This window comes from Ahaetulla prasina, chromosome 3, assembly GCF_028640845.1.
Source record: "Ahaetulla prasina isolate Xishuangbanna chromosome 3, ASM2864084v1, whole genome shotgun sequence".
NCBI classification, from domain to species: Eukaryota; Metazoa; Chordata; class Lepidosauria; order Squamata; family Colubridae; genus Ahaetulla; species Ahaetulla prasina.
In genome coordinates this window covers 183,291,694-183,314,688 of record NC_080541.1, presented here as the reverse complement: position 1 = coordinate 183,314,688, position 22,995 = coordinate 183,291,694, and the positions used below count along the sequence as shown (strand labels likewise).

The following is a 22,995-nucleotide window of genomic DNA, read 5'->3' as shown; positions in this document are numbered from 1 at the left end:
CAACATTTTCTTAAAAATTTCCAGTGTTGGAGCATTCACAACTTCTGAAGGCAAGTTGTTCCACTTATTAATTGTTCTAACTGTCAGGAAATTTCTCCTTAGTTCTAAGTTGCTTCTTTCCTTGATCAGTTTCCACCCATTGCTTCTTGTTCTACCCTCAGGTGCTCTGGAGAACAGCCCGACTCCCACTTCTCTGTGGCAGCCCCTGAGATATTGGAACACTGCTATCATGTCTCCCCTGGTCCTTCTTTTTGTTAAACTAGACATACCCAGTTCCTGCAACCGTTCTTCATATGTTTTATCCTCCAGTCCCCTAATCATCTTTGTTGCTCTTCTCTGCACTCTTTCTAAAGTCTCAACATCTTTTTTACATCGTGGCGACCAAAACTGGATGCAATATTCCAAGTGTGGCCTTACCAAGGCATTATAAAGTGGTACTAGCACTTCACGTGATCTTGATTCTATCCTCTGTTTATGCAGCCCAGAACTGTGTTGGCTTTTTAACAGCTGCTGCACACTGCTGGCTCATATCTAGATGGTTATCCACTAGGACTCCAAGATCCCTCTCACAGGTACTACTATTGAGCAAGGTACCACATATACGGTACTGGTGCATTTTGTTTTTGGCCTAAATGTAGAACCTTACTTTTTCACTGTTGATTTCCATTTTGTTAGATAGCGCCCAATGTTCAAGTCTGTCAAGATCTTTCTGTAACTTGAGCCTATCTTCTGGAGTGTTGGCTATTCCTGCCAGCTTGGTGTCATCTGCAAATTTGATGAGTTCCCCATCTATCCTCTCGTCCAAGTCATTGATGAAGATGTTGAAGAGTACTGGGCCTAAAACAGAGCCTTGGGGTACTCCACTGCATACTTCCCTCCATGTGGATGTAGTTCCGTTGAGGACTACACGGTGAGTGCGGTTGGTCAGCCAGTTACGAATCCGTCTGGTGGTGGTGCTGTCTAACCCACATTTTCTACTTTATCTAGTAGTAGGTTATGGTCTACTTTATCAAATGCTTTACTGAAGTCCAAGTAAATTATATCAACAGCATTCCTCTGGTCTACTAATTTTGTCATTTTGTCAAAGAATGCGATAAGATTAGTCTGGCATGATCTGTTTTTGACAAACCCATGTTGGCTTTTGGTTATTACTTTGTTTGCTTCTAGGTGTTCGGTGATTCGTTGCTTGATTATCTTTTCCAGAATCTTCCCCGGTATTGAGGTCAGACTGATAGGTCTGTAGTTTCCTGGATCTGTTTTTTTTCCTTTTTTGAAGATGGGAACTACATCAGCTCTTTTCCAGTCCTCTGGCAGCTCCCCTGTCCTACCTAAGAAAGAATTTAGTTGATTACATTAGAGCTGGAAAGCCCGAGTCTGCAGAACGTAGGCAAGCCCCAGTGTTATTTGTTCTGCCCTTCAGTAACTTCTTGGATCACAGTTGCAAAAATCATGACTTCTCTTCAAAAATTATAGCCTGAGCCTTAATATTGGTCTTTGAAAAAGCAGGATAGGAAGACTATTAACACCTATGAACTTTAATACCAGCCAAGAAAATAAGAAATACACCAAAGAACAAATCAATCCAGAGTTCTCATTTGAGGCACAAATAATCAGTGTCATATTGTGATGTTTTAGACATGTTACATGAAGATCTAATTCTCTTGAGAAGTCTATAATGCTTGCTAAGGTGGTGAAAAAGAGAAAAAAAAAGAGGATGACCAGCAGCAAAGTAGATGGACTTAGTTGCACTGTGATTGGTACACCATTGAGGACCCAGGTTGTTGGGAGCAATGTGCTGACTCTGTAAGCCACTTAGAGAGGGCTGTAAAAGCACTATGAAGCGGTATATAAGTCTTAAGTTCTATTGCTATTGAAAGATCCAAAAGACCAGATTAGGAATAGATGGTTCTAGAGAAAAAATATGTGGTCATTGAGAATTGGCACAGACAGCCTGTAAAATGGTTTCCTCAACTAAAATTTTAGTAGGAATCCATATTTAATCCAATCTTCCAGTAAAGCAAATTGGGCATTTTGAATTATAGCCCTTTAATTCATTTTGCAAAAGAACTGAACTGGAAAACATCCTGGTAGCCTTCAAGAAAAGAAAATACCTCTGTTTCTCACTTATTGGCTATCTAAATGGTAGCAGACCCATCCAACTATTGTTTTGCAGTGATGCTCGCAATTGTTTCTGAATCTTCCTGGTAAATTTATTGTCACTGATAACCCGATTGGTGCCTGGCAGGGAAAGATAAAGCTGTAGACAACTCAACATGAATTCCCTTTTGTAAGCAATGCAATCCGTAATTTGTCGTCCACCTTCAGTAGACAGCTTGGAAACGTTGGAAAGTGGCTTGAGGCTTGTGTACCATGTATACTTGGACTGATCTGTTACTGTTGAGAAGTTTGCAGACTATCTGGAAATCTGAGCACCTGACTTTCTCAAGAATGCCCAGCCTTTGTGCTTTACTCTCTTTCTGACAAATGTATAGAAATGATTTTATTGTTGAACATAGGGATTCCAACCCTTCTTTGAACTCTGGCAGGTTATCTAGAGAGAGAGAGAGAGATGTCCCTAATGTTTCTGGCGCACATACAAAGGAAAATAATTTTAAAAAGCAGTTCTTTCAAACTTTCGATATTGTCCACCTCGTTTACTCATATATTGCCTCCACAGTCAGAGGGCATGAAGACTTAGCTTTTAAAAGTCCAGGTTCCCATCTTTTCCCTTTAAATAAATTGATAATCAGTTAAATTTTTTGTTATTCCTTCCTCCTCCTTAATTTTTAATTAGTTTCAGTTTATTACAGCCATACGCCAGAACAAATAAAAAACACTCAGTAAATATACAATTAAAAATTCAAGGATAAAATAATACATATCAGATAAAATCTATGATAAAAACCAGTTATCTGTTAGGTAACTTAAAATTAAAATATTACTGACATCAATCATGTTTAATACCATTCCTATAATTAAAATACATGATCTCAACCAATAGGGTCACTTCCTAATTTACATGCGTGGAGAACCATCAAGTATGTGAGTAAATGTATTTTTCCCATAACTGTTATATATATCTCCAAAAAGTTGGCATCAGTTGACATCTATAATTTGGTAACCAATTTTTTTCTTGTGGACATTGCAGCGACACAAAATTTTGCCATTGCACGTGTAGTAGCCAGATTTGAGTCTTGGAGGAGAAAGTCTACATAAAAGTCATCTGTCCTCCCTGGCAATCTTGCTAGTAAGGGGAGAATATATATTGACCTACATACTCTGTATAACTCACAGTACAATAAGACATGTGAGATATCAGGTTCCCATCTTTTCCCTTTAAATGAATTGATAATCAGTTAATTTTTTTGTTATTCCTTCCTCCTCCTTAATTTATTTGGCGTCAAGTCCTGTATGTAGGAAACTGGAATGTAGATTGAGTCTTTCCCCTATTCAATGTGTTTCCGTTATACTAATTATGTTCCAGTAATCCAAATTAATTTCCACCCCACTTACTGGGCTAATATGACAGTAACAGCAACCTGAAGAACAGAAGGAACAGAAGAACTGAGGGAACCTCAGCTCTTGTCTATGTTTGATATACTTTGTGCATTGTGTATTAAGTCAGAAATAGGCCTTGGAAATAAGATTTCCAGGAGCTGTGACATAGGGATGAATATGTTTATCTCTTTGTCTTTGTATTCCATCAGAAATGGTAGAACATAGCCTAGGAAGACTAAAGGAACTGTGAGAATAAATATGGAAAGTAATAGAGGAAGAAAAATATGGGAGACAAACAGAAGGAGAATTCCCTTTATAGAATTTCCAAGAAACGTAATTCTTGTATAGCTCAGGAGTGATAATAAGGCAAACTTTCAAGATTCCCAAGATTTGTATTTAGAGACTAGAAGTTCAGGATTAATCATCATATCACTTAATCTGTTTTTCTGAAATTCCTTTATACATACTAGATGTGTAAGAGCACCATTGTTTCTGCTGTCTGATTGTTCTAGTAAAAGTATCTAAAGAATACAGTTCAAATTCATAGGCTTCTATTTGTAAACATAGGTGCTCCCCAGGATTACAGTTTGATAAGATTGAAGTTTGTTCTCTGTCCCTGAATCCCACTGTTTCCAAGAGTATACTTAGATCAACAGGAGAAAAATGAAGCACTCCATGGAATCTGGACAGCTAAATGCAAAGGACCATTTCACAGAAAATATGGTGACACAATCATGATGTGCTGCTCCACACAGTCACATTGATTGCATGATCCCATCAGTAATGACATTGGTACTCACGCAGTGCCCATTTGCTAAACTCAGCAACAGTCCAGCTGAAACCTCTCTTTCCCTATTTCTCTATTTTATATCCATTTCAGATCTCAGGACAGCTCAATGATAAGATTCTGTGCACACAGAAATATTGACTTGTACTCTATCAAATGGAATTCAAGCCAACCAGCACTGAGTCAAACCTAATAAACACCTATTTCAGACTTTTGGATCAAATACATGTCTGATTGTTGTCAGGGTTCACAAGCAACTTAATATAGGTATTCCTAAATAGGAAAGTTTAGTTGGGTTTCTGTGATAAGAAAAAGGAAGATTTCACTACCAGATGTCATTTTACAGTAAAAAAAATACATAAAGTATATATTCAAGAATAATATGTATAAAAACCTCTCTGTGTCTTGAGAGTTTACTTTTTCCCCCAAAGTGCATATTAAGAATAATAAAGTTATGCAGAAAAGGGGTACCTTGAGGAAATGTGTGCTTTAGAGATTTTATATTATTCATATAAATTAATGTAGGTATTATGAATCAATCTGTGTAAAATACTATCTATATTAGAATAAATTGCATACCAAAGTGTAACATATAAAAAAGATTTGCGGACAATAGGTACATTTAAAAAAAATCAGTTCAAGTAATCGTATAATTGTTAGTTTCGTTGGGTAAACCAGATAGGACTCATGGCCAGACAAGCCAAGCTTACTTTTTTGTAAAGCTATATTGATAAGAGTTTTTCAAATTTGAAAGTACAATTATTCCCCTTATACTTTATAGCCCGAGAAACTGGGAGAATCTCATCTGAGCCTCTTGGCTTGTCTACTACAAACCTACACGTGATGGTGTCTCTTATCTGACTGTTCCTTTGCAGCATCTCTTCACCCAGTTTCCAAGGTGTTTTCACATACATAATAGATTAGCAGCCAATTCTAAAATAAGTTAAATATATTCTGATCTGTATATCAATATCAATATCGTATGCTGCATTGGCAAAAGCAGAGGTGGTGGGTTTTTTTTAGACTAACAAGAAAAGGGAAAGCATAATAGCAATAGCACTTAGACTTATATACCACTTCACAGTGCTTTACAGCCCTCTCTAAGCATTTCACAGATCCAGCACATTGTCCCCAACAATCTGGGTCGTCATTTTTACCAACCTCGAAAGGTTGGAAGGCTGAGTTGACCCAATATAAAATTAAAACAAAAATAAAAGCAAAAACACCAGTAAGCAAAATCTCCAAAATAGAGTTTGAAACATAAAGAAAAATGAGGCACCCTGAACATAAAAACGCTCCTCAAAGTATACAGTGACGTTGTTCTGAACTAACTAAATAAAATTACCAAGTTAAATCACTAATATAAAAAATAACTCATATTATTAAAGAATATGCAGTTTGAAACTTATGACTACAACTTTTTCCTTAGTATTAGTCTGTTTATGCATCATTTATATTGGTCAATAGTTCTTAATGTGTGGCTTACATAGGTTTTATTTGTAATTATAATTTTATTTCATAAGCAGCTAAGATTTTTAATTAGCCACAATCCCACAAAGACTTTTACATGCACCTAAAGTCCATACATTGGACTTTAGGTGCAATAAAGTATCTGGGCACCATATTAGAAATAATAAAGTCACATTTTGCCAAAGCTGAAACTAAGGATTCACAGAGTGAGTCTACTGATCAATCTATTCCCTTTGTGGATGGGGTATGACTTCTCAAATGAAGGTTGCCTTCTTTTGCGTGATTTCAATAGCAGGCTCAGCCACCTTTATGGGTCAATTGTATATGTCTAGTGTGAGATGTTGTCATCCAAAGGAGGCTCTTTCTTGTGTTCTTTTTTTAATTTCAGCAATTTAAGACAGTTTTAGACTTATATTTAGGTAGCAAAGTGATTCTGTCAGACGATGGAACTTCCTAGAGGCAAAGATGGATGATTAGCCTAAAAATGTCTTATATTAAGTCATTGGAAGACACTACTGCAAGCTTAACAATTTTTAAAATCAATTTGTCTGCAAGAAACACTCCTAGAAAATGTGCAGTATACATGCTCAGACACTACAAGAACATTTGCTGTTTGCTTGTTCTAGGTTCAGGATCAGGAACTGCCCACCAGGAAGCCAAGCAAACTAAACAGAAAGAAGGTTTCCTGTCATCGAGTAAGCTTAGAATCTATCAAAACAATGTATTCATTTGATTTTGATATGAATTAAACTATGAATATGGAAAGCAGACCTAACTATGATTGATAATCTTTAGTACTTGAAAGCTAGCAGAAATTCTATGTATCTTCTTTGCCTGCCTTAGGCTTATCTGCAATTAACTCTTTTCTCCTAGAAGGGAAATTTCTAATGTGCATGGTTTCTGCAAGGTGACACTAACTTATCTTGATGAGGAAAAAAAAGAACGCAAATAGGTCTAGAATTTTAAAGCCCAATAACAGAGAATAAAATTGGGATCATGTATGTCATTATTCAATATGCAATAGTCTCTGATTAGACTAATGAGTAAAATGAGGAAGGGAAAAGACCTAATAAGGAGGACAATTAGTTATTTTGTGGGTTGAAGGATTGCCCAGACATCTTTGTGATTGGGCAAAAAAAGGAGAATTACCTTTCCTAGTGCTATCTGATTTACACATCCCCCACTTGTGAGATGCCTGCCAGGTCCTTTCTATAGAAAAATGGATTATTCTACAGTCAGATTAATGGGCTTTCATTTTGCAAAACATCTGTCACCGTTAGTCCTGGACAGTGAGCGTGAAATTAGTTTTGACTGCAGAAGGACTACGTTGGTGTGTAATATGTGACTAACATTACAACAGCTCAGGAAGTGAGCTATTGAATAAGAATTACCTGTTGAAAGAAGAACAGGGTTTTTTTGCACTTGCTGGGGGAACAGACTAAATGGGAACTGTCCCATATACACACACACACACACACACACACACACACACACATGGTATACATCTCTTATGTACCACCGATAGCCTGAATTTAACATAGTAAGAAAAAGGTTTTAATAGATATTATACATGAATTCTTTGAGATTTTGTGTGCAAGGGGTAAGTGAAGATGCAATGCAGCAAATATGTCTTTAAGTGTGCCTCAAAGAAATATGACATAATGGGTTTTCATAAATGCAACTATTTATCATCACTGACTGCAATATACCTCAGAATCACACCAAGAGGAAGACCACAAATTTTAATTAGCAAATTATTCCATTTCTGTGACTAATTATATTGAGCAATTTTAACAAGGGAAAGACAAATTTGAACTAACCATTTTCTGATTAGTTTTGATGGCTATTTTTTTGGGCATATTATATTTTTACAGAATTAAAAAGAAAATAAGACTTTTGACTTCCTTTTAATCACGAATTTCTTAAGTTGTAAATCACCTTACACTTTTTTCAGGGAGTAAAAAAGGCATCTATATTTAAGTTTCATAATGTATACATTTATTTAAATTGAATCAGTTAAGCTATTAGGAAGTTGATAAACCAACAGGTGTATTCTTTAATCAGTTGACAATTTTACTGTTGAGTGTAAGACATAACATTGCCCAGTAGGAGGACTAAAAATCCATTCTTTCCATACCTTTGTCATCTGAACTTTATCTTCCTTAGGTGGCTTAATACCAGATATAATCGCTAATTGAGTTCATACTTTTTGTTTATTTTATGTGGAGAATTCAAGCTTGCTAACCACAGAGAAAAAAAAATCTACATTTTTCATGAATGGATTGCTGAAGGTTGGAATTAATTATTTATAAAATTCATAGGCCTTCTCAATGTTTTATGATTCTGTATGCCTCACAAGTCGATAATAAAATAAAAATATGTGTAATGTAAAAAAAAAAGCCAGAAAATTAACAATCATGATCAAAATCCCACACAATGGTCAGTTATCTACTCCAACCCAAGGTCTAGGAGGAAGAGCTAGGTTTAAGAATTTGTTTAAATACAGCCATGGTTAAATGTCATCAGTGTAGGCATTAGAGTTTTTCCTCAATCTAATGTGGAATATTTTTAGGAATCTTTCAAGATTTCATAAAGTATATTTTTCTGGAAAAGTCATTCAAAGTTTGGGGAACTACCTCTGAAAAATGCTACTTCTAGGAGCCCTCAATGCACACTGGCAAACAGATTTATTTTTGGAATGTATGGACTGCCTTAGCCCAGATAGAATTTAAGCAATGTACAACATCTAGATTAATAAAGCAATACAATGCATTTATTTATTTATTTGTATCCCACCTATTTTACAAATAACTCAAGGCAGCTAACATATCCAAGATATTTTCCTCCTCCTATTTTCCCACAACCACCACCTCTGGGTGAGTTGAGTTGAGCTGAGAGAGAAGTGTTTCTAGTGAAGCTAGGTTGTTACAAGATAATATCAGTACAGATTTGAAGATATGAAAAAGGGGCGTTCCTTTAGATATTGTGGTTCCAAGACAGGAAAAACTTTAAATATTAATGTCAGTACCTGGATATTGGACTGGAAACAAATTGGTAGAGGGTGTGTGTTTGTGTTTCTCTCACAGTGTTTATATATGTAGGGAAAGATGATAGATGATAGATGATAGATAGATAGATAGATAGATAGATAGATAGATAGATAGATAGATAGATAGATGGATGGATGGATAGACAGACAGATAGATGATAGATAGATAATTTATTTATTACTGTATTTAATTTTACAGTATTTGTATGTTTTCCCCATCAAAAACTTTGGGCAGGTCAAAACAATAAAAATTTCATTAAAATTATCTAAATGTGTAATAAATTTACATAATGCAAAACAAACCATTTTGAATTACCAATCTATCCTCCAAAGACCATCTCTCTCTTGGTCTCTCACTCTCTCGCTCTCTCGCTCTGTCTCTTTCACACACAAATTGAATTCATCATATATACAGACCTCTATCCTATAATAGCTGCTGTAAAAAAATACTAGGTATGCAATTAAGCAGTGCTTTCAATGGTATTTGATATCCTGGCTCCAGGGTATGATTTGAAGACACATAATGAACTGATTTCATTGGTCTGGATGACAAACAATTTACATAATCTATAATGTAATCTAAAGAGCAGGTGGATATGTAAAAATAAACAAGCTTGGGAGCTGAAAAAAAGCTGATGCTTTAAAGAATTTACTCATTAAAGTTAATGTGACTCTTAAAATACCAACATTTTTTAAGGGTAGAGTGAATGAATGAATTCCAGAGAGGTGTTGTGCTAAAATGTATGTACTGTCATCCTAATGAACATCTCAGGGCTCCTAGTCAGATTTCATAAACCGCTATATTTTGGGACAAATACCCTATAACTTCAACATTGCAATGATATAGTTCTCCTTTGGTTTCTACTGCAGTATTTCTTTTATACATAAATAGACCATTTAATTGACCCTTGATGTTTTCTGTGTCAACTTTGGCCCAGGAAAATATTCTCAGTAAAGTCTAAAAGACAGAGCCTATTCTTGATTAAGAAGCAGGTTTCAAAGCTTAACACATTCCCTTGTGTCTTTCAGATGTACATTCAGACCACAACGTTGACCATCTCAGTGAGCCTAAGCGCCTCTGTCTCATTAGGCATGCTCTACATGCCAAAGGTCTACATAATTCTCTTCCACCCAGAGCAAAATGTGCCCAAACGAAAGCGCAGTCTCAAAGCAGTTGTGACAGCAGCCACAATGTCCAACAAATTCACTCAGAAAGGAGGCTTTCGCCCCAATGGAGAGGCCAAATCAGAACTGTGTGAAAATCTGGAAACACAAGGTAAGCTGAACCAACCTGAGCAAATGCTTTTTTTTTTCTTTTTTGTTGTTGTTGAAGATTATCATTCCTACCAGCTCAGAATTTCTAGGAGAAACAAGTTTTCTGAGGAACAAGAGCTATTTTCTAACTATGCTAAGAGGGAGGAGCCATTAAGAGAGAGTGGCTGATTTACTTTCCTAACAATTTGCATCTCTCTCTCTCCCTCCCTCCTTCCCTCCCCCCCTCTCTCATCATCTATTTGCTGTCCATGTCATGATTTGAGGGAACCTTGGATAGCTTTTGGTGAATTCAGGGCTAAGTCACACTATGAATTAAAGATATTGACTTCTTGCTTAATAGTTCACTTTTTCCACCACAAAAATATATTCATTTAGTTCAGGGGTCTCCAACCTTGGTTCCTTTAAGACTTGTGGACTTCAGCTCCCAGAGTTCCTCAGCCAGCTTTGACTCTGGGAGTTGAAGTCCAGAAGTCTTAAAGGGATCAAGGTTGGAGACCCCTGATTTAGTTTATAGATGAAATGATTCTTGTGAATCTCCTCTCCTTTCCTCTTTTTTTATTTTATTTTTCACTCTCATTCCTTTTCTGGTACCACGTTGCAACTGCAAGAAAGTGACACATTGCTCTTGCCAGAAATCTGAACTGATTTCTGATTTCCATGACAGAATAAACAGGAAGCTTTATTGCCCTGCTTTCAGCAAATTTGATCAAAGGAATATTTAAGGTCTTGAATAATGGAACTTGGATACTGCATTGGGGAGGGAGTAGAGTTGCCCATCCCAATCTTATATTAAATATATATTTTAAGTATGCTTTGATCTGGTGATTTACTGTAGTTGTTCCAGAAAAGAAGACAAACATTCTTACGATCCCTGATTTGGATTAGAATAGAATAGAATAGAATAGAATAGAATAGAATAGAATAGAATAGAATTTTTTATTGGCCAAGTGTGATTGGACACACAACGAATTTATGAGAGAGACCTGTGGGGCAAAGGTGGTTGTTATATAAAAAAGTTGTTATATAAAAAAGAAGGGATAATTAACTCTTCCCTCCCTGTGTCATTGTCGTACTAAAATGAGCCATATCTCAGTGCTATTTTTCCTGGGTTTAGATCTTCAATGAGAAAAGGTGTTTATTATCTATTTGACTTATGTCTTTTTATTCCAGCAAGTATGTAGGTTGAGTAACACAAATTTAAAACAAAACAAAAGCAACATGAAGAGTTATAATTAACATTAACATTGATACTATAATCAACTAATAATGAAAAACCTGGCAGAAAAGATGCTTCTTAACAGAGAGGCACATGAAAGAACATATTTAAGTCCTCCCCCAAACACATGTGTTGACCAGAGTCTGAATTAGAGTTCTGCATGGCATGTATTATTTGATCTGCCAAGACTGGATACATGTGTGCAGCACGTACTGATAAACTTAGAACAAACAAAAGTGAAATTAGGCCTTTTCTTTTTGAAATCTGTTTCCATGACAACCTTCCTCACTCCTCCTTGGGATGAGAACTTTGCAAAGCATAATAGTGTTTAGAAGCAAAGGAGAATCAGGATAGGTTGATTTTTAAACATCAAGTTCCTGAAACTCCAATTTTCTTCAGTGGAATTTATGTATGGGTTGCCTCTGATATTTTGGACTGTACACAGAGCAGAGGTCTCCAACCTTGGTCACTTTAAGACTTGTGGACTTCAACTCCACAAGTCTTAAAGTGGCCAAGGTTGGAGACCCCTGACATAGAGAAATACACAAATGTATGTGCCCCTCCTCACCATTAATCTTCTGTTTTACATTCTGATGCATTTGCATTGACTATACATTCTGTTTAAAATGCTAATAGTCACAGCAACTGGATGTGAACCTTTTAAGAGTTGCGTTTACTCGATTTTACTAAGCCAAAGGAAGTCCTCTAAAAGGGCAGAATTACAAATTGCCCTTTTCATCATCATCATTTAATTTTGGCATGGTTTCTGGCCTAATCTGGTTAATATGTGCACATTGCCTTTGTTAGTATTGCCTGTTTCATGTGAAACAGTTTCCCTGGGCACCTCAGATAGAGGGGGACTTATCCAAACAATGGTGCATTATCTAAAATTATTATATGGATCAATATTTTAAATTCAAAACAGTTAAACTAATAATACAATTTTAAGAATTATTTCATTATTTTGGCTTGCCTACAAATCTGTTTGCTATGCCATTGACATTAATTGACGAAACAATCAAAAACAAAAGTTCATTAACTCAGAAGTGAGAAGAAAATATTTGTATGTGGGCTATGTTTTAAATGAATATTCTACCCACAGGCTGGAATGTTGTCAGAAATTGGATATTTAGAAAGTCCTCCTTCCTATGGTTGCTCATAAGTCTTTTTAAAAAAACCGATACTCTCTTATAACATTTTTATTGATCCTTAGATGTCTGTTATAGGGAAAAAGCAACTTCACAGAGAATGTCTGTCACTGAATATTGAGTGAAACCAGATGGTTTAACTCCAAAACCTACTTTGGGGATTAATCAGCAGGGAAGTCTATTTTCATGTCCACTTATGGATTTAACAGAACATCTGGCTGGCCACTACTGGAAACAGGTTGCAGAAACAGATAGATTGTTGGTCTCTCCAATAAGAAGCTGTCAGAAAAATATGATCAACTTAAGTGATTTGACCAAGGTTCCAGTAAGCTAATATGAATGTTTTATAGTCTGTTTTAAATTAAGAAAACTGGAAAAGTTCCAGGATCTTGTTTTTCCAAAATAAGTATTTTTCTGCTGATAACTTAGGATCTGAACTATTTCTTTTTTATTATTGCTTTCTATTATTGATATATAATTTTCATGCTTTTTTTGAGGGGGATGCTTAGTTGCTTATTCCAAATAGGGAAGCGTTTAAGAACTAAATTGATGTTGCACTGAAAAGCTAAGGACCTCTAAACATGATGAATACTAATTGGCTTTATGTGAAAAACTTCACATTTACAGATCTTGGATCTGGCCAGAACCTTGATGAAAATATATACTGCAGTTTTTTTCTTTTCTTGCCATACTTTATGGAGTTGTTTTTTTCAGGAGACGTCAATAGTTGGATCACCTTTACTACATGAAACAATATAAGCCAATTCACATAGAAAGCAGGGCACAAAAAGAAGCTGTTCTTCAGTCTGTCGTGATTTCAAATTCTTATATGTTTCGCATTTGGTGTTCCAACTCAGTCCAAATGGAAGCTGACATGATTTGCAAAAGAAATGTCAAGGCGACTCAGGGAAGAATACTACAGGGTAGCCATAGTTTTGATGCTGGGAATAGGAGAGGCTATAGAGTTGTCTACCAGGGAAGGAAGGGACATTTTTCACTCTGTCAATGGCAGGCCATGTATCTTTAAATAAACAAGAGAATAAATAATTTACGGAGCTTGATTGAGGCAATATCGGCTATGAAAACACTGGTTAACAAATAGGGCTGTCAGCTCTGATTTCTTATGGCCCATCTAATCGTTATCTGAGGATAACAGCGCCTGAAATCTTCAATAAAGTTCATTTGTCAAAAATACGTCATCTCAGGTGAAGAAACACCAACCACATTCAGCTTTCTGTTCCAGCATTAAGCTTGCTAGGCAGGGGTGGAGAAATCTTAGGAACAGTAGAACTGAGATATGTTGTTAGCCATGAAATACCCATTTTGCAAACTTAGGAGGCTGGGATCCAACAGCAATAGAACCCTGAGGAGCTAATCATTCAGAGCAAACACAGAGGGAGACTGTTTCCAGTATAGTAAAAACAATTAATAAAAGTTGTCTCTCTTTTGTATTTATAGTCTGTTTATTTGTGTACAGCTTTTTCTACATTAGATTGAGTCAGGATTTGTTCAAATAGAAATATCAGTACAAATCATATTATTAATATCAAACTGCATTTATAATTCATTTAAAATATATCCCAATCTAAATAAGACCAATCTTTGGATGAGTTCACAATATCCAGTCTCAAAACCAGATTTATAATCACAAAGTATTTTATTTAACAGTTCATGCTAAGAGAACATATGAAATGTTTGAAAAGATTTATGGTAATATTGGCAGCGAGCTCAGAAGATCTCCCTTTAAGTTAAACATTACAGAAATTGTTAGCAAAGAATAATATTAAATATCAAGGCTGACATAAGTTTCAGTAAAATTCAACATTGTATAATAAAATGAAAAATAGATTTAAGAGGGATATATATTAATTTGGCAATATGGTCTTTGGAGATGATTTGGGTGAAAAACTCTTTCTATGAAAAACAAAGTGGGGAAAGCAATAAAAATGTATTAAAAAGCAGGAGGAAATGCCTCTGCCTAGATACAAAAGAAAATAATTCATATCACCTAATTTCATTGAACCATTGTAAAAAAGAGATCATCTAGTGCAGCGATGGCTAAGCTTTTTACCATTGAGTGCCAGGAGGAAGGGGCGGGGGGGGGGTCATGTACACATGTGCACACACCCATAATTCTATGTGCCCCAGGCATGTGTGTGCAACCCCCTCCACTCCCCCTGCTCCTGGCATGTGATGGCCTGGTAGGCCCATTTTTCTCTCTCACCTGGCTTCAGAGCCTTTCTAGGAGTCTGAGGAGGGCGAAAAGAGCCTCCCCCCACCCCAGAGGTCTTTCGGATGGCAGAAATGGCCTGTTTGCCAACTTCCACTGGGACCGGAAGTTGGCAACTGAGTGGTTTTTGGCCTCCGGAGGACCTCCGGGGGGGGGGAAGCTGTTTTCACCCTCCCCAGACTCCTAGAGAGACTCTGGAGCCAGGTGAGAGAGAAAAATGGGCCTTCCCCACCACGCCCCGAGGCCCTTCGGAGGCAGGAAGCAGCCTGTTTCCCTACTTCTGGTGGGCCAGAAGCCCCAAAAAGCACTTGGCCGGTGCGCATAGGCGCACTGGAGTTGAGCTTGCTTGCCCACTGATATGGCTACATGTGCCACCTGTGGCATGTATACCATAGGTTCACCATCACAGATCTAGTGCAACAATGGCTAACCTACAAATTACATTAAATCTCCCTTCCTTCCTTCCTTCTTTCCATAGACAGTTGACATGGTGGAGTCTGATTTGGATTAATAAGCAAAAGACAGAAATAATTCTTCAAAATGCAGTCTAATCCTGATGAATGTTTAGATTAGGGTTAAAAATAAAAATACCACTCTCTTTTAAGAGGGGCATTTTAATTTTCTGATCACAAGGATTCTCACATTTTGCAGTACAATGTATGGCAAAATAAGAAGCAAAGTGTGAAGCAAGTTTTGACAGTGCTCCCATTTTCACTCTTGTCAAATCTGAATTACAGTTGTGACCCTCTCTTATAGTGACCACCTCCAGCTGGTTTTCAGCCACAGTCTGAGAAACCCTGGAGACAGAATTAACTTTTACCCAATCTAAGGCCTGGAGCTGATCTGATTGTGTGGAAATAAGGTTTATTTATTTTATTTATTTATTTTATTTTTCATATTTATATACCACCCTATCTCCCTAGGGACTCAGGGCGGTTCACAGGCAATTAAAAATACATATAAATACAAACTAAAATGACAATTAAAAAACTTATTCTATAGCCAAATTATTAAAAAACAGTATAAATAATAAAAACCCATTTAAAACCAATAAATTTAAAATCTAATCCAGTCCCGCGCAGATGAATAAGTGTGTTTTAAGCTCGCGACGAAAGGTTCGGAGGTCCGGAAGTTGACGAAGTCCAGGAGGGAGTTCGTTCCAGAGGGTGGGAGCCCCCACAGAGAAGGCCCTTCCCCTGGGTGTCGCCAGACGACACTGCCTAGCTGACGGCACCCTGAGGAGTCCCTCTCTGTGAGAGCGCACGGGTCGGTGAGAGGTATTCGGTAGCAGTAGGCGGTCCCGTAAATAGCCCGGCCCTATGCCAGGTTGCACATTCCATGGAAACAATATGTTTGGCTTTTAATATTCACTTATGGGTGCTTCAGATAAATGATACCCAGTCATTTCCCAGACAACACCCTCTACCTCAACATAACTGCCTGTAAATACACTTCAGGAGGAAAACTCTTATCTTCCCAGAGATTTCTCCCTATTGTGATGCATTTTCTTTCCATCTCAATGCTAAAACGGCTCTCCCTGTGTCACTTTAAGGCTCCTGAGTGCTGTATACCATATTTACCTTTTTTTTTTCCAGTTACTGAAAAAAATATAATTCCATAATGGAGGTTAATCTATTATCTGTATGGAGGTTAATCTTCCATTCTGGAAGTGGGTATTTAATTAAGAGCAACTCTTCACAAACTCCCTCTTCATTTTCCATTGTCCTTCTTTATCTTTTGCCGTTTAATGCATATTACACCCCAGGGGAGAAATAAATTGCACAACATGAGTCTTATTCTCCAAGCACTGCTGCTTCCTTGTATGATATATTGCATTGGCTCATGTCTGTTTCTCCATTTTTCCCCCAAATAATAAGTTCCCAACATATCTTAAAGGTTAAAGAAATCTGCTTTGAATAACATAGATACCATTACCTTTAGTTCTCAATTAGCCTTGCTTAACAGCAGAGTAAGTGTTGTATAAAAATGTCAGACTGGTTATACAATTTTTTTTTCAGATCTCACTAATATACAATAGAACTTTTCTGCACATAAAATGAATACTTTCTAGAATATTGAAAGTTGGTTTATAACTATAATGTGCATGTGTATATTAAAAAGTGCTATACAATGGAAAATATGTACAATATATGTATATTATAAAAACGTACAATATTGTGTTCACTTTTTAAAATATGTAGAATTGGTGTTTTCCCCCTAGGGAGAGTAGGAAATGTCCATGTGTTAAGTTGAGGAAATGTGCATGGAAACACATACATATATTCATGTATGTATACCTTGATGAATGTATCTTTTCTTTTATGTACACTGAGAGCACATGCACCAAGACAAATTCCTTGTGTGTCCAATCACACTTGGCCAATAAAAAATTATATTCTATTCTATTCTGTGTGGATTTTAAATAAGCCAGATATGTTAATAAAATCAGAATTAGAAACTGTGGAAAATGAGAAAGACAGATTTGGCAATATCTATGTATTTATAACAAGAATTCTACAAAAAGGGGTAGAAGTTTGGAAGTTGAAAACAGCCTCATATATTTAGTCAATGTTCTGACTTGGTTTCTGCTGACTGATTGAGGGGGTAGAACAGACTTTTTATCATCTTGATACTGACAAGACTGAGTGGCTATGACTGGTTGGTCCCCCCTGGGATCAGGGACCTCTACATCATTGACTTCAGGTGAGATAGCTTGTCCCTATTCAAGACAGATCTGTAACTTGGGGGGGGGGTTCCTTGCTGAACTCACATCTTCTGATGAAATAATGTTACAGCTGTAGCTAGGAGAGCCTTTATTATTTTTTAAAAAGTTTTCTTGGATTTTTATTTTTAAATATACATCAATACCAATACATGAAGAGTGTGGCCTCTGGGTATAATTCATTTTGATACATGTAGCGATAATAATATTAATAATATTTGTTACATTATTCAAATTTATGTAATCCTAGTATTACTATACATGTTTGTTTTAAAGTAGTCATTCAATATTTCAGCGTTCCATTTTAATGCTAGTAATATTATTTAAGCATACATAGTAATATCATCTTTCAGCCTAGTCTTTCCATCTAGTTATTGCTTATATTCTATTATATAAAAATTATATATGCTAATATTCCCCTTGTTTCTTATTTCTACCTCTATTCTAGCTTCTAGTCAGGCCACCATTACTAATCCTAGTGTTAATAAACATGTTTATATTACTACATAGTCCTTCATTATTTGGTTGTTCAATGTTTCAATACACCATTCTAACACCAATCATCGTATTATTTAAACATACATAATAATACTATTCTCCAATCTTTCCATGTAACTATTGCATTATATAAAAGTGTGCATTCTTATTTCTACCTCTATGCTAGTTTTTAATCAGGCCATCATTATATTAGGAATAAAAATTCCTTTCTATCCAGCATCTCTTGCTCCTTTTAATACTTCAATTCTTATTCATTTTTTTTAGCTTGCCTCACATACTTCTCTCTTAGATCTTTGTGTCTATCAACACCTGGGTCTTCACCATTCAGTCTGAATCTTTCTTCCATCTCCATCCCCCTAAGCTGCCAGGTATCCAGAGTGTCCACTCAAGCCCCTATCTCCCTTTCAAAAGTATCTTCCAGCTTATCCGATTCCATTTTTAAATCTCTTAAAATACTTTTCCCCTGGTTTATTTAATCAGTCATTATTATCTTTATTGTCTTCTCCTTCTCATCTCCTTGCTTTATTTGCTGATTTGTCTGTTCTATCTTTTCCTCCATTCTGTCTGTTGTCTCCTCTCTTTCCTGGACTCTTTGATTTTCATTCATTATCAGTTGTAGGATATTTTCTATTTTCCCATTTATGCCTTGCATTAGGTTCTTCATTCACTGTGATTCTTTGTCATAGTATCCCTAATGCTTTGAAACATCAACACCATTTCTTTTGAAATCTCCCTTATTTCCCCTTGAAGGAGCATCTTGTCTTATTTTGGTAAGTCCCGCTCTTACCCAATAGTCTAAAAAAATATATTCAGGTCCAATGTTGGTCCTCAGAAAGTTCAATAATCATAGTTCTTTACATCTCAGGATTATTAGTCTGTATTCTGACCTAGACTTCCTGAGTCAGTAAAACACACAAGTAGTCCCCAAAACCTCTGTTATTGCAACAGCTGTGAATTCTGTTCATTCACAGATGAGTCCCAAATAGTTGTAAAGAGTCCTTCAGGATAATCACCCACCTTTATCTCCCTTGACATGGTGCCAAAGACCTAATTGGTAAAACCAAATGGAGTCCAGAATCAAACAGAGCTTCAGACTTTAAACTGAACAGAATTAACAGCGTTGCTTCCTGCAAAGGCCCACGTGCCTTTGCTCCTCTTTTAAATCTTATGGGGGGGACAATCATCTCCAAGCCCTACTCCTGAGTGATCCCTTTTGCTTTAACTGTTCTTGCCTTCTGGTAGCTCTGTGCATGCGCGCACTGGGAACAGGGTCCCCTCACTGAGGTCTGACTCTGGAGGCTCTGGAGGCAGCACGTACCTTCCAGATGGCCCTTTCTCTGCCTCTGATGCAGAGCCCTCGTCCGAGCCTTCCCCAGATTCGAGGACTGGCCCATGTTCCTCCTCAACCTCCTCAGTGTCAAACTGTGCTGTCAGCTCCATGGCTGCCAGCAGACCACAACAATCTGTTCCATTTAAGTAATCCAGGCAGCTTTCCAAAAATCAAAAGTCACTTTATTTCACTTAAAGGTCTTCCTTTTTCTCACAATAGAGTCCACTCCAGTAATAATAAAGTTATAGAACAGTGAGTATCACGACAGTCCTCCAGATGGATGCTTATTTCTCTTATCTGAAATTTTGCAAGCTTATAGAGATATGGTATATTTCCCATTCACCAGTAGATGGCACCCTCAGCTTAGGTTTCAGCATTGTTTTGAGTCTGACAAATTGATTAATCCAAATTTAATTCAATTTATGGGAGCAAAGTCAACTATTTAAGTAGATAGTTTCAGCATTTTATAATGCCTTTCCAGAACAATGCCTACCCAGTTATAAGTCCAATTTTCTGTGTTTTAAAAGGTCTTTAGCTTTTCTCCCCTTAGTTCCTTTCTTTTGAATCTAGGATTTTTCTCTCTATGGTTATTCACCACTTTAAGAAATAGTTCTAAGAGTCTCTTTTCCTGGATTTTATTCTTCTTTTTTTCTTTTAAAGTTAGGGTCTAAATAAAAAGGAATCTTCTCATGCAGCTCCAGTCACTGTTCATCTACACTGTTCCTGCATATTTCTTTTTTGCCCTGGCTGTCTCAACTTCATGGCAGCCATGATGACTGCCGCTTCTCCTTGTCGAGGATGAGAGGGAAGAAGCCCTGGGTCAAGCAGGAGAGTTGCGGTTCTCCACGATCTGCAGGGTGCCCCTCTTCCAGAGCCCTCCAAGGGGAAGAACTAGAATCAGAGACCCACTCCTCATGTCTGATCTCGCCACGACGTCATCTGGAAGTCCTCTAGGAGAGCCTTTATACAGGGTTATCTAGTGTGCCAATTGCCATATTTCCTTGACAGTATGGTTCTTTAGATAGTGACTCACCTCAATGGTCACCTCACAACTAGATTGTTACAATGTGCTTTACATGTGACTGCCCTTGAAGACCATTCAGAATATGCAGTTGCTTCAAAATACAGTGGTGTGAGCAATAACAAGCACTTTTCAATATGCTCAAATGAACCTATTGCTATGCAAGCTGTATTGCTTGCTAGTCAGCTTCCAGGAGCAATTCAAAATGCTGGTTGCCTATAAAGCACTACATGGCCTAGGGTCTGTGCATCTCAATTGTTTTCTGCCCTCCCAGAATGTTCTAGCAAAGTGAGTGCGTTCTTGGCCCCCTCAAAATAATTGCTTCTTATTTTGGAGGACTGAGGAAGCATGTATTTCCTGTCATATCCCCCACCATCTGGAAAAATATCCCCTCAGAGATATGGAGAGCACCCTGTCTCCTGGGGTTTCAGAAAGTTTTTCAGACCTGACTGTTCTTCCAGGCCTGAGGCTAATATTTGTGGGATTCCTATGGTGATTTCTGTCATTGTGGGTGTCTGATTTAGTCTGGGCTGTTTGTTGTTTAATTGTTTCTAATGGTTTTTTTTTAATGATGTAAGCCATCCAAAGTCTGTTAGAGTGAATGATTGTAATTTAAAATTATAATATTAATGAACATTTAACTAAGATTGTGAACACTCTTTCTCCTGTCCTATATAAGAACCATAAGAAAAAAAAAACATTTCATACTACACTTATTTTGCATCTTGGCAATTTTAACCTAAAGTTAAAGAAATGGCTTCCATTTCTGGCATAAAAAATTCACCCAGATTTCCTCATTTAGACAGAGATTCGACATATGTACATTAATTAATTAGTGATATTTATGTGCCTTGTGTTTTTTTTCCAGCTCTGGCTACCAAACAGACGTATGTCAGCTATAGCAACCATGCAATTTAAACCCAGCCAGTGGCAATAGACCACAAGAAAAGGGCTGATGAGGAGAATGAACCAGAAAATGCCGCTGATCTCTTCAGTACAGATATTATTATGGTGGAGGAGAAGGTAAAACCAAATCTGACTCCATGAAGGCATCATATAGGTGCTTGTTTCCAGTGACTGGGCTACTGGAGGAAGCTCTTCAAAAAGATGACCACCAAGTGTAGTTGAAAGGACCAACCAAGTTATCCCTCGAAAAATATCTGCCTTCCATTAAAGGGAGAGGAACCAATGAGATGAACGTCACACCCAAAAGAAAGAAATGGACAGGTCTTAAGCATCCTTTTTGCATTTTCCCCCTGTATCTTGGCAAAAGATTGAATAAATTTCCCTTTTATTCCCCAAATTGTGAAATGGTTTGTGCTTGTGAAGTCTTTTTTTATTTTTTTTTCCTTTCCCCCCTTTTCTATCTCTTTTTTTTAATTCCTAACTTCTGACTTCATCATCTATTCCTCATCTTGTTTCTTTTCTGTGTCCCTTTTTCCTCCTTACCAAGTTTTCTATGTTGCAAAAATAACAAAAGTCCTTTAAAAAAACACAAAAAACCATCATCAACAACAAAAATGAAAACAAAACCTAGACTGTGTTCAAAGTGCTGATTTCTATAGGTGGTAAATTAATGTATGTGATGACCATATGGATTGAAATATGTCTGCTTCAATGTACTGACCAATCAAAATTATAAAAAAACAAAAAACAAAAAAATAATCAAAAGTTCAGTGCCTGGATGTTTATGAATTATTTAATGACAATGTGTAGAGCATGATCATTTTTATACCAGAATATTTCTAATAAAAGACTTGGTTTTGCACTCATGAGTTGTATTTCGTTGCCTCATTCTCATCTCTAGAAGTTGCTTTACAAAAATAAATGCTGTGGTTAAATTAAACATAGTAAAAAAAAACACATTTACATAGCAGGTGCTCAGGTAGTAAGTTTTAATATCACCACATTTACTTTTTATAAAAGCAAGGGATGCTGCATCTGGGTTATGTGAAGAAATCAAAGAATTTCTTACCCTCCCAAAGTCTTGGGTGCAGTCACAAGACTCCCAAAAGTTTCTATTAAATTTTATTTTGAAGGCATTGAAAAAAGAAAAGTATTTTAAACATGGGGAGTATTCAATTAAATAATATTTAATGAAATAGTATTCAGTTAATGCAGGAGTGTCAATTTCATTAAAGGCCGCATCAGGGTTGTGGTTGACTTCATGGGCTCAGGCGTGCGTGGCCAACTGGGTGGGTGTGGCCAACTGGGTGGGCATGACCAGCTTGACGCCACTCCCCAAACTGCTGGCATGTTTCCTCTTCTCATTGGGTAGACTGCTGAAGCTACGCTGGCCTGATTTTTCCGCTTCGCACTGGGTAGACTGGGCCAAAGCCATGCTGGACTGATCTTTCCTCTTCATATTGGGTAGACCAGGATGGCCCCGCGGGCCTGATCTGACCACATCACGGGCCAGATCTGGCCTGCAGGCCTTGAGTTTGACACCCCTGAGTTAATGCAATGTAATTATAACTGCATTTAAATTGAATCATATATTATTTCTTCTGTTTTGAAGTGCAGTCCCAACCCAAACAAGATATGCATTTACATGCTATAAAATGATACTTTAGCTAAGTGTTGAACTACATGAATCATGTTTTTCCATTTGCCAATTCTCAAGGGATAATGCAGGGGCTGACAACATCATGCCCTTAGATGTCAGGGTGTTCATTACCTCTAAAAACCACTTATAATCGCCCCTCAATAAAGAAAAAAATATACTTGTTTAAAAACTAAAAGTGTACCCCA

At 37.0% G+C, this 22,995-nt stretch overlaps 1 protein-coding gene across 1 annotated transcript in view; it reads left to right on the top strand.

The window, feature by feature from the left end:
- GRM4 (glutamate metabotropic receptor 4) overlaps nucleotides 1-21,663 on the top strand; it is a 327,398-nt gene extending 305,735 nt beyond the window's left edge. Inside the window, exons 9-10 of the mRNA XM_058178153.1 lie at nucleotides 9,834-10,080; nucleotides 21,113-21,663. Coding sequence (XP_058034136.1) covers nucleotides 9,834-10,080; nucleotides 21,113-21,162 — 297 coding nt within the window. The 3' untranslated portion in view covers nucleotides 21,163-21,663. The remainder of the gene's footprint in view (nucleotides 1-9,833; nucleotides 10,081-21,112) is intronic.
- Nucleotides 21,664-22,995: the final 1,332 nt, after the last annotated feature.